Here is a 12,326-nt window from a genome sequence, read left to right on the forward strand (position 1 = left end):
GTTAGGCAGAGAAAACAGTAAGAGGTGAGTGGGGTTTTTTCTTATTTCTTCTTGAGGCCATTCTTTGCCCCTGGTACCAAGTGGACAGGAAGGCTCTGCCACCACAGTGAGTCATTTCATGCTGACCACCTGCTCCTCAGAGCTATCATAGAATTGTTAGGGTTGGAAGGGACGTCAAGGATGATCTAGTTCCAACCCCGTCACCTCCTCACCTCTTAGGCTTGCCCATAGTACTGAAAACAATGTAGAACATGAGTTTGTATTTCTCCTGTTACTGCCTTCCTGTTGCCTGTTTTCCTCATTCAGATCTGCTTTTCTTTCTCTTTTCTCCACTTTGTCTTGAGTGCATCAGGTACAGAGCTGGAGTGAAAATCCAGCTGGAGGAGCAGGCAGTGGCAATGGATAGTGAAGTGTTATGCTGGTACCTGTGTGTTGGGTCTAGACCAGAGGCTGGGGAGATCATGTTATGCTGGTATTGTCCAGCAGACAAAACTCCAAGTAGAGGAAAGTTTTGTAAACAGATTCCTTATGTTTTGTTGTTCCCCTCCTTATTTTCTTTGTTATTGTTTTGTGAAGACCAATTGCTTGCACGGTGCTGTCTTCAGACAAACAGGATCAGAGCTCAGCAATGAGCCACTTCCTCTTAACTAACTTTCTTTTTGCCCTGGAAAAGGCCTAAATAACATTTTTAATATAATCTTAGAATAGAATAAACCAAACCAGGTTGGAAGAGACCTTCAAGATCATCACGTCCAACCCATCAACCAATCCACCTAAACAACTAACCCATGGTCAACCTGTTGAGATTGTCAGGCAGGGATGTTTTCCTTACTAAAAGCCTAACAGTTAAAGGAAGCAAGCACTTCATTTTGAATTAAATATGTAATACCTTAATTGTTTTACTTCATTTTTGTCATAGACTATTAGCAAGGCTTTAATGACAGTAATTTGCTGTGGGACAAAGTCATGTCTTGTCCTGAAGTGGAAACTTCCCACAAGTTTTAATGCTAGTTCTGGGAAGCAGGTCTGCATCGACATCGAACTGCTCGAGCCAGCTTCATCTTTAGAGCTATAACTGTGCCCTTCTCTCCCTTCTCTCCTCAGGCACATCAGAATTTCAGGCCAGGTAGTTTTGAACACAGAAATTACACAAAATGCCCTTACAGTCCCTGTGCCTTTCCCTGCTCTTTCTCCTTCAACAGCTTATTCTTAGAAACCCAGCAGAATCTCATCACGCTGCTCCTGAGCGTACCTGGCACCAATTTGTCATCGCTGGGTATCAGGCGAGACCTGCGCTGGGGCTTTCCACGGCAGCATTGACTCGAGAGCATTCACTCTCCCGGCTCCTTTTCCCATTACACACTCCATTTTTTCCCCCCTCTCTGTGCAGCCCACACAAGAGACCCCCAGCTCACAGCAGCAGATTACTGGCCCACCCCATCCGTTCCCCCTTCTCCCCCGAGAAGGTGGCCATGATTTATCTGCTCGTGTCGGTGAGCAGGTGGCAGTTGGACTCAAGGCTGAGCCCGCTTAGCCTGTGATAAATAACATATTTACCAGCCCTTCCATCTTCAAATGCTGTCCACATGCAGTCCAGAAAGCAGCACAAAACTCTGAATAGTAAACACATCCAGGCTTCAGCAGACGTGGGGAAACAGGAGATATAATGAGTGTTTGCCTGCTGCTAGGTTGGAATTGAAGCCTGCTCCTCATCCCAGCACCTTTTATTCACATTCCTGGAATTATCTGGTGTGCTTGCTTTATCCCCAGCCATCTGTGATGGGCTGAGCTGGGAGAGATAAGCTCAGTAATCAGAAAATTGAGGGAAGCATTGCTGGCTGTGATAATCTTATCAGGCAGCTAATATACATTAACATTTGTACAGCCTGATGATGCAGGTTGGCCTTTGCTTATTTTTTTCTTCCTTGATGCCTTTTGACTGGCGGGGGGGGGGGGGGGGGGGGAAATGCAGGGCTCTGGGGGGGTGCCAGAGGGAAATTTGGCTAAAACCTCTTTTCTGCCCTACTCTTTTCTGCTCAGTCCCTGTGGTATCAAAAAGGGGAGGGAAAATAATCCAAGCATCCCTTTTCTGCCCTTTCCTGCTAACAGTGCTGCCATGCTCTGTCTGTCCTTTCTGGTAAGCATGGGAGGGCAAAGAGGCAGTGTGTCAAAATTTCAGTTCTGGCTGAGCAGTATGACTGCACGTGTCAGCATGTTCCTCTTCCTTGTAAAACTGAGGAGTTTCTACCAGCCTGCTGTCTTTGAGTGAAGTTTGCTGTTCCAAGAGAGTTTTTTTCTATAAGGGTTTTATTCTGCTGCTGAAGGGAGTGGTGTATGAATGGATTATTTCCCTGTTGCTGAGCTCTCTGTGGTCATAAGTTTTGCATCTATAATTAGAGCTGGATTGCTTATTGTTTTTTTACTCCTGAGTGAAAAATACCATTTCTGTCAAGAGATATGTTAGGGTAGTTAGTTACCAGGTGCTTAAAAGACAGATGACAAAAGGAAATCCAAAATCTGAAGGGTGAGTGTAAAGGAGGAGGTCAGAGCTGGGAGATGATGCTGGAACAGAAGTCTGAGCATCCTCCTGGTAGTTTGTTTCTGCTGGCATGTCATACTAAATCATTTTCTGAGGGGTTTCAAAGGTAGTAACATAAGTAGCTTATCAATCTATGCATCATCATGATAGCTGGATTAGGAATACAGATTCCCATGAATCAGGAAGCCTGGGAATGGTGGAGTCTAAGTCAGAAGTTTTCATGCCTGTAGAGTTTTGAAGCACTTTCCCGGGAGCTCCTTCCCAAGCAAGGCCAGAGGCAGAAAGCATTCTGAATTGTTTCTTTGTTCCATCAGAGCTACCTGTGCAGCTTGAGCTAGAAGTGCATATTGGAAAGTGCTGGAAATATTCCCCAGCCTTTTGGATTCAGTGTGTGTATCTCAGAGTTGTCCTGGGCAAGACAGGATAATCCTGTGCTTCATTTCTTTTGGGGAGGAATGGAAGCTAAATGAGGTTGAATTGTCAATGCTGAATCGCTGGTGCCAGTGAGCTCCTAATACCACACAGCTAATTCTCTGCATGCCATTATCCATGGGGGTCAGGTTGGGGAAATATCTGCAAGAAAAGCCAAAGTTATGCTTAGAAGCAATCAACTTTCTTTGCCTCATCTACCTGGGAGAAAATGCTGGGGAAGGCAAAAAGGAAGCAGAGTTAACCAAGGTTATGAAGTTCAAGGAGTTGTTCTTTGTGCCCATCTTCTGAGGAAGGTCTGATCTGTGCTGAACATTGTGATTTCCTCCTTCTCTTTTCACTGTGTGTGTGTACCCCTTATTAGTACTGGAGCAACTAACACCTTTTCCTTTCTGCAGCTGGAGGTGGAGTTGAAGGCCCTGAAGTCTCAAGAGTGCACAGCCGAGCAAAGTACCATCATCTCCAAGGAGGAGGTCGACACACTCAGGTGGGCAAAGCAAGGGGAAGGCTGAGAAAATGCAGCTCTTTTCAGTGTAACTAAAGAGAAGGGAAATGGCAGGGCAGTTTCATTACCTAATCTGCATATTGCCATCTCCTGGTGGAGTACCCAGGTATAGGACCTCACCATGCTACAGCAAATGGAAAAGTGCCTGCATGTATTCAGTCTGGAGAAGACTCTGAGGAGACCTAATTGTGGACTTCTAGTATCTGAAGGGGGCCTACAAGAAAGCTGGGGAGGGACTTTTTAGGGTGTCAGGGAGTGATAGGACTAGGGGGAATGGAATACAAATAGAAATGGGCAGATTCAGATTGGATGTTAGGAAGAAGCTCTTCCCCATGAGTGCGGTGAGACACTGGCACAGGTTGCCCAGGGAGGTGGTGGAAGCCTCATCCCTGGTGGTTTTTAAGGCCAGGCTGGATGTGTCTCTGAGCAACCTGATCTAGTGTGAGGTGTCCCTGGCCATGGCTGGGTGGTTGGAACTAGATGATTCTTGAGGTCCCTTCCACCCCTAACAATTCTGTGATTCTATGTAGACTGCCTGTGCGCACAGGCTGCCTGTGACTCAGGGAGCAGCATGGTGGCATTGATCAGAGCACATTTTCCTTCAGTTGCTGAAGTAGGATATTCTTTTTCTGAACATGGTTTTTACTTTCCCACCAGCTTTTATGGACATGAGAAACCCATGAAGTGTTGACAGAAAGCCTCAGCCCCTGATCTCTCCTGCACTTAGATGCTTTATAAGCTCTCCTCTCTTTCGGGAGGCTGCAGGCTCTTTCCTGTTAATGTTTAGGATCCCTTTCTCTCAGTTAATTCAGAAGACTGGCTCCTGTGTCTCTCTCCCCCCTGTTGACATTCTTTCCTGTGGAAACAGTATGCTGTTTGTTTCTTGTTTTGACCAAATCTCGCCTGTAAATAGAGGATCTGTTGGCACACGTGTGAAGAGGTGTAGAATCTAGCTTTTGTGATACCGACGTGCATGCAGCACTGGAGATAAAAGAGGGATGTTTCCCCTCATGCATTGCAGATGGCAGAGGGATACCTGTTGTGATTCAGTGAAAGAGAAGTTACAAAACAGCGTTTCAGCAGAGGCTGCATGAGCATTTACAAGAGATACAGTGAAGCTAGACAACCTTTCCATGTATTTATTAAAGCATTTACAGCTTCCATTCCAAAGCAGGTGCCACAGTAAATACTGAGCACAGAAAAGTTTCATCTGTTCCTGAACGCTGAGAATAAAGTTCTGGTTTTCATTTGAGCTGAGCAAATCAGATCAGGACAGGATGAGGTTTTTGTGCTCAGCAATGTAGGACTTTGGTTGGAGTTTCACTTCTTAATTCTTTTCTATTTTCAACTCCATAACTATGAAGCATTACTGCCTCATAGGAACAAAAGCAGGATTTTGCAGCAGGCAGAATCTCACAGAAAGCAGAAATTACTGGCTGGTGCATTATGACTTTGCTCCTGTGCTCTGCCTCCTGAGCTTGTTTTACAGCTTTGAAAGCCCAGTTCCACATCAGAGAGGAGGTGTTTGCAAATAACACACCTTCATCCAAGCTATTCCAATACATTTTAGGGCTGTACACATAATCTTAGAGACACATAGTCTGTGGTTCCCTCAGGATGGTCTAATAGTTCTGGAGACCCAAGGCATACATCTCCCTTTTTCATTCCATTCCATGTTTGCATTCTGCTAAAGGATAGTATGCTATAACTTCCCTTTATTTTTCAGGAGGAATAAACCTATCTCCAGCTACTTTTGCATACTGTGGATGTTTGTTTGTCCTGAGCTCATTCAGGTTTTTCCTTTGCCAAGGCACACCAGCCCCTTTGATGTCTACACTGCTGCAGAAGCATTCAGCACCTTCTCAGCAGCATTAAACCCATCACTCCTGATTAATACCATGCCTCTGTATCAGAAAAGCCAGCATCCTCTTTGCTGTCTTCTGGGAGCTGAACATTTTTAGAGTTATTTCTACAGTACCTCCTCAGTCTCTCCCTCCCTGGGTTGGTATGGGCTGCAGCACCCTTTCATGTAGGAAATGTTCAGCCTCTTTATTCTCATCTCTAAGGCTCATTATTTGGTCTTTATCTTCACTGAACAGAATTTGCTGTCTGTTGACTGAGCAGCTTCAGGGACAGTGTGTGTAGGGGGAAACAGCTGGATTGCCACATAGCCCAGGACCATTTCATGTTGCAGAAGGCTCTTGGCAGTGGGGATAGAGATGTCTGGCTTTGCCCTGAATTAAGACCTATTTCCTGGGCAAGGACAAGTGGATCTCCCAAGTACTGGCTTCTTACAGGGTTGTGTTTGGTTCTGCTCAAAGGTAGCCCTAAATTCCCCTAGGCAGTGCTTTTTCTCTGTTTTCAAATAATTTTCTTCTCTAGCCTTATCTTTCCTTTTTTTGTGGAATTTTGTCAAGCCCTTCACACAGAGCATGACAGAAACACAAGGCCTGTTCCCAGTAAGGCTGCTGATGGTGCAGAGCTCCTCTCCAGTGATGGGCCGTTCTCTGAAAGCTTTTTCAGCAGAGGCTAAGCTTCTGCAGTTGTTTCACGGTGATGCTTTGTCTTTTCTCTTTCCCATTTCAGTGCTGTATGCTCCTGAGGCTATGGCTGCACAAAGGCTGCAGTCCCAGGGTCTAATTCCCGGCTGGATTTTTTTCTCTCTCTTTTTACTGAACCGCTTTTTGTTGTTACAGCTGATTTAAATACTTGTCCCAGGCTCTGATGCTAGTCACTGAGCTACAAAGCTGTTCCAAAAAGCATGGATTTGTTTGGTTTTAATCACCCTTTTCACTGCTCAGCTCTAGCAATAAATGACTTGGTGCAAAGTGCTGCTGCAGCTTTCTTTGCTGGAGAATTGGTAAGACAGCCCATGAGTCTCTGCTCCTTTTTCCTTACTGTTGGCTGTTCTGTGTCTTCTCCAGATGCCTTCTCAGACTTCAGGTGTCTTGTCAGACTTTTCAAGTTCTTTCTTCACAGAAGAAGCTTCTTCTCAAAGGAATGCAAGATGAATCCCTATCTTTCCTCAGGCTTTTGGGGTTCATGAGTGATATGATGTGGTCCATTTCAGAACACTCCTTGTGGCTTGGCTGGATGTGTTCTCTCCATACAGCAGAGGAGAATTGGGTGGCTACAATTAAAGAGCAGAAGGGGTTTGGAGGAGAACAGAGATTAGCATGGGAGATTAGGTCTGCTATGCTTATCCTCCTGTGTCCTTTTGGGCCTCAACAGGACCAGTTTGCTCAGTTTTACATAGCTGCTAAGATGGAGCAAGCAATGCAAGCTTCACTGTTACTCCTTCCTTCTATCACAGGATGTTAGGGGTTGGAAGATACCTCTGGAGAGCACTGAGTCCAACATCCTTGCCACAGCAGGACCATAGAATCTAGCACAGGTCACACAGGAGCATATCCAGATGGGTCTTGAAAGTCTCCAGAGAAGGAGACACAACCTCTCTAGGGAGCAAAATAGAGGGGAAGAATGCAAACTTTACAATTGGAAAGTGGGAGAAGAGATGCCAGAGCTTATGAGGGAGTTACTCACGTTCCTGTAGTGGTCTCTGAAATCCCATTGACCTGCAGTATGGTGTGTCTGCTCTTCTGGGTAGAGCCAGCCCAGTTAGCTGCTCTCATGAAGGTGTGTGAAAAATGGAGGAAAGCCAGCAGAAGCCAAGGAGGGGAGTCTGCAGAGCAGCAATGAGCAGTGAGCCTCCAGGCATTTCCATATGTACCCCATGGGTAGAAGCTAACTTCTGACAACAAAAGCAGGAGAGACATGGAACAGAGAGAGAGACCCCCAGAAAAACTAATCCACATGAATCCTTTGAATCTGTACTCACCTCTTGTGAGTGAATGAGAGCTTTGAGCAATGTAACTTTTGTCTCATTTTTCTTCAGTATGGAAAGTAAATTTTTAGTGAGAAACTTGAAAAACTTGATCAGTTTTTTCCTCCTTCTCCTGAGAACAAAGTGCTCTTGCGTCAGACCCTTTTTAGCTTTAAATGTGCAGCTCTCTGCCAGCATCATCGTTCCTGAAGAGGCAGTAAAAGGCACTGCTAATGCTGTCATTTCTCACACCTCTCACTGCTCCCTCTGAAACAACATTTGCTTATATGCTGCAGAAGAAGTGGTCAAACCTTTGAGTCTGTGCACTAGGAGTCCATGCTGAGGATGTTTAGGCGTTAGCAGTGTTAGAGGGCAGGTGGTAACTCCAGAAACTCCTTTGTCAGAACCTATCAACAAAAGTAATCTGTTTTAAAAGAGCTTCACTAAACTTAAGTGGCAACAGCTGAAGGACCTTTTCAGCTAGAACGAATCTGAACTTTTTCCTTCTGCTGTCAAACTACAACCCCAGTAAATCCTAAGTGTTTTCTGTGGATTTAGTGACTGGGTAGTTACAGTAATTCAAAAGAAATTCATGTCCTTGCCAATGCCTATTAGTCACACTTGCTGGAATTCTGTCTGCTCTGCTCCTAACACCATCTCAATGCCATCTGGATCCCTTAATAGCGTCTTCCCAACACATACATTTTCTGCTCCATTCAATAGTTTCCTGTTCAGCAATAGCTTTTCCACATGGCCATGTCCTCTTCACAGATGGGGCCTCTGTGAGACATGTCCTCATTGGTGATATCCACACTGTGCTCCAGGCAATCACATAACACATCTGAGAAGATTAAAAACAAATAAAAGAAAGATAAAAGGGTGGTGGTGGGGAGTGGTGACTGGTTAGCTCCACTGAAAAGCTCTGGACTGAGAGAGGCTTTTGGAAGTGCCTAGATGCTGCTCAAAATCAGATTCCCCTATTCCTTTCTAAAGCAGGAGCAGCCTGGCCTTTCTCTCCAGCAGCTGTTGCTTACCATCCAAGCATGTTTTAGGTAGTCTGAATGCACACAGTGGGGTATCTCCTGATTCTCACAAGTGTCATTTTGAGAGACCTGAGGCTGTAGGTTGTTGGTTTTTTTTTAATCCTTGCTTCCTCTTCTAATTTGGGACAGTGAAACATGCAATGGGAGCAATGTAAAGCTCAGGTCTTGAAAGTGGGAAAACCCACAAGTCTGAGCAAATGCCAGTGAATCTGTATCCTTGCACTGAATTTGATCTTGTGCAAGGCTGCAGGGGTGGCTTCAATTTACCTTGTGCCTGCCTGTGGGAGCCTTTGGCCCTGGCTGAAGCCATCTGCATCTACTGCAGGAAAAGTCTTTCAGATATACCAAGATCTCTGTCAGGTGCTCTGGTTTGAGCTAGAACAGAACTAATCCTGCTCAGTGACTTGACTTTTCAGCTCAGTCTCTTCTAAATAACTGCACTTTCTGAGGGCAACAGCGCATTTCTTGCAGACAGTTTAAGCATTTCATGTTTTCAAACCCTTTTAGGGAGAACAAGTTGGTAAACTCTCCAGAAATTAATCCAAATGATATTTTTTTCCCCCCTGTATCACATAACTTGAGAATGATGTCAATATTTCAGAAAGTAATTGATGTGTCTTCCTTCCCTGTGCTGCAGGGCTGCTTTTTAAATGGACACCGACATTCTTTCCAGGCCAAACATTAAGTTGATAAATGGTTCTGCTGTACCCAGATGTTTCTGTGCTCTGCTTGCTGAGGTTCTCACATGAATTTATCTTGGATTGTTCTCCTTACCTGAAAGCAACTCCCATGTGTCACGAGTTGAGGCATGCAAATTGGTGATAAAAGAGCATCACTTATCTTGTGCGGATGTCCCTGGGCAGAGCGAGCACAAGGTGCGTGCAGACTGAGGCTGCCTTTGTGGATGTTGGTGCATCCAAAAGCAGTTCAGTTGGCCCTGTCCCCGAGTTTCATGTCAATGAAAAAATCCAAGAGCAAAACAAGTAAATATTTTTCAGTATTTGACTGCTGTATCTTAACCATCAGCTGCAAATGCTTTGCTGTGTTTATATATAGATAGGATTTCCCCTGCTCCTCTCTCTTTGCCATTGGGAAGAGCTCCCCAGGGCTGGAAAGCAAAGCTAGAACAGCACAAACTGTTTGCTAATGGTTCTTAATGCTTTCCCACTGGAGATCCAGGACACTTAACAGTGTTAAAAATAGGTTAGAAGAGGGGTAAGGAGTGAAAGCACCAGTCAGTCCTACCAGCCTCTCTGGCACAAAGAGGTTACAGTGATGTTCTCAGTGCTCAGCACAGAGGAAGCATCTCTGAGGGAGAGCAGAGCTGGGGTGGCATGGAGGGCAGTGCTGGCTATCCCCTGGCCCTCCACACTGTGGCTGGGAAGGAGGATACCCTCATAGCTGGGCTGCTGGGGAGGAGATGGCATCTGAGGGATGAGCCTTAGGGCCAGCTCATGGGGAGAGGCTGTGAACCTCAGCTGTGCTTGCAAGTGGTCTTGAGCATGCTGCTGTTTGCAAAATACACGGCGTGGGTACATCTGCTTCAGTGAGGCACAAAGAAGCCATTAAACCTTAAAATTGCAGGTGAAATAGCACCAAACAATATAATGACTTAAACCTACCCTTGTTACAGCTCGCTTGTGTCTCGGATCTTTGAAGTGTTTTCTGCTATGAGTGGTTTTAAAGGGCATCTAAGAGGCCTGAGTTTAAACTTCCACACAGAGAGAAGTTCTGCAGGCAGATAGTGGCACCCTCTCAGCTTACTGGGGAGGCTGGATGGGGAGGAATGTGTTTGAAACTAAACTTCAGCATGTCAGATATGGAGAAAGTACTGATGAGAGAGTCCTGTGTCTCTCTCTGACCTTTCAGTAGCTGCTGTGCTGTTGGTCCTCAGAGAAAAACATTGCTCTTCTTGTGGCCTTCTCTGCAATCCATTTAGAAACACGCTGTTAAAAGCATTAATTCCATTTTGAATTTCCCCTTCCCACCCCCCCTCCCCCCCGACCTTTCCAGTCTCCTGCTCCTTCAGCATCCTCCATCCCTGCTAGCTTTGTGTCTCTTTGGGAAATTATTGATGATCTTTTTTAATGGCCTGGACGATGCTAAAAGCTGCTCCTCGGCATTTCAGACGCTTCCAAAAGTGTGTGGGGGGGGGAAAGCTGACACCTTAAAACATCTGGAAATTACCAGCAGGGGTCGGGCTTACAAATAATTTAAGCAATTCAGGCTGCATGTTTGTAAAGGAGGCTTTTCTGTGCTGAAGATCTCGTAGCTCAGTCAGCTCCCTTGGCAAAGTTTGGAAACTTCTGTGCTGTGGATAAGGAAAGACAACTGCTTCGTTGTACCTCTTGGGATGGTGGCAGATGGGTTGCATTGTTTATTGTCTTGGTGCAGAGATGTGCAGCTTCTTTTAGGACTTCTTTTAGGGCCACAAAAATGATCAGGGGGTTGGAGCACCCCTGCTATGAGGTTCCAACCTTATTGATTATATGATTCTATGACAGGCTGAGGGAGCTGGGGTTGTTCAGCCTGGAGAAGAGGAGACTCTGGGGAGACCTAATAGCAGCCTTCCAGTACCTGAAGGGGGCTACAAGGAGGATGGAGAGAGACTGTTTGCAAAGCCCTGCAGTGACAGGACAAGGTGCAGTGGCTTCAAACTAAAGAGCAGATTTGGATTGGATGTTAGGAGCAAGTTCTTTACTGTGAGCATGGTGGAATGCTAGAACAGGCTGCCCAGGGAGGTGGTAGAGGCTCAATCCCTGGAGATATTCAAGGTGAGGCTTGACAGGGCTCTGGGCAACCTGATGTAGTTGGGGATGTCCCTGCTGACTGTGGGGAGGTTGGACTAGATGACCTTTGGAGGTCCCTTCTGGCCTGGACCAGTCTATGATTCGGGTCATTTGAAAGTGATTACTACCAACCAAGATAATAACTAATTATAAAACCCCCAACATTCTGGAAAAAGATCCTGAGAAAACTGAATGCAAAGATCAGTGTTAAATGCATTAGGTACACAGCTAATTGCAGGAAGTGAGCATGTGAGAGGTGAGACTCTTGAAGCAGCAGTAAGGTTTTTGTACTCTCTACTTAAATGTAAACAAAAATGTTGCATCAAATGTTTTATAATAGTATCTCCTGCCTAACAGGTTTGATAGAGCTCTCTGAAGGATTCAGCAATCATTTGGCTCAAGCTGATATAGTTGATACATTTGACTTTTCACAAAGCTTTGAGCCAAATGTCACAAAGAAACTTTACTCTGGTGGAATAAGAACGCAGGTTCTTTGCGGGATTAATAAGAAGATAAAAATCACCAGGGCCTGGCTGCCCCAGGGGAATGTCTGCAAGGATGGCCATGCAGGCAGGACAAAGCTCCAGGGGTACTTTGCCAGGAGGCTCTCCCACTTTCTAGTGCTTTGTCTCCAGGATTTCCTGAGCCAGAGATAAGATAATATCTTTCACTTTGTAAAGCTTGATGCATTTTGCTTCCACTAATGTGCTCACATAATGCGAAGTTAAGAGATGGAAAAATCAAAGAATAAATGTTGTTTTCACAATACCAGGGGTTTCCACTAGGTCCTAGAATGATTTGTGTCCGACACAAAAGAGGAATTTATGAGTAGTGAGGTGACAGAAATTGAGATAATATGAAATTATTCAGCTTATCAGACTGTTCAGAGTTTCAGAAGAGTCTTATGATGCTGCTCGAGGTGGGAAATGAAGTTGTACATCAATAATTGCAAACCCCATGCCCAGAAGGAAGAAATGCCTTTACTTTCACTCCCACAATAGTGGGCTCTAAATGAGCTATTATCACTCAAGAAAGAGATCTTGCATTATTGTGAGCAGGCTTCTAAAAATATCAGGTAAGTGCTCCATAGTTAAAAAGACAAACAGACTACCAGGCGGTGTCGGAAAAGAAGGTGAGAACAAAACAGAAAGCTCCATTATGCCCCTGAATACATCTGAGTGCTGTTTGTAGTTCCAGC

At 45.2% G+C, this 12,326-nt stretch overlaps 1 protein-coding gene across 2 annotated transcripts in view; it reads left to right on the plus strand.

The window, feature by feature from the left end:
• MAD1L1 (mitotic arrest deficient 1 like 1) overlaps positions 1-12,326 on the plus strand; it is a 428,013-nt gene that overhangs the window by 231,130 nt on the left and 184,557 nt on the right. For both annotated transcript variants that reach the window (XR_010988348.1, XM_068146670.1), the window contains exon 14: positions 3,367-3,455. Coding sequence is in view for 1 of the 2 variants with exons in the window: in XM_068146670.1 (XP_068002771.1) it covers positions 3,367-3,455 (89 nt within the window). In the remaining variant the exon portion in view is untranslated. The remainder of the gene's footprint in view (positions 1-3,366; positions 3,456-12,326) is intronic.

This window comes from Melanerpes formicivorus, unplaced genomic scaffold (genome assembly GCF_026170545.1).
Source record: "Melanerpes formicivorus ecotype bairdi unplaced genomic scaffold, bMelFor1.0.p_v2 SCAF_14, whole genome shotgun sequence".
NCBI classification, from domain to species: Eukaryota; Metazoa; Chordata; class Aves; order Piciformes; family Picidae; genus Melanerpes; species Melanerpes formicivorus.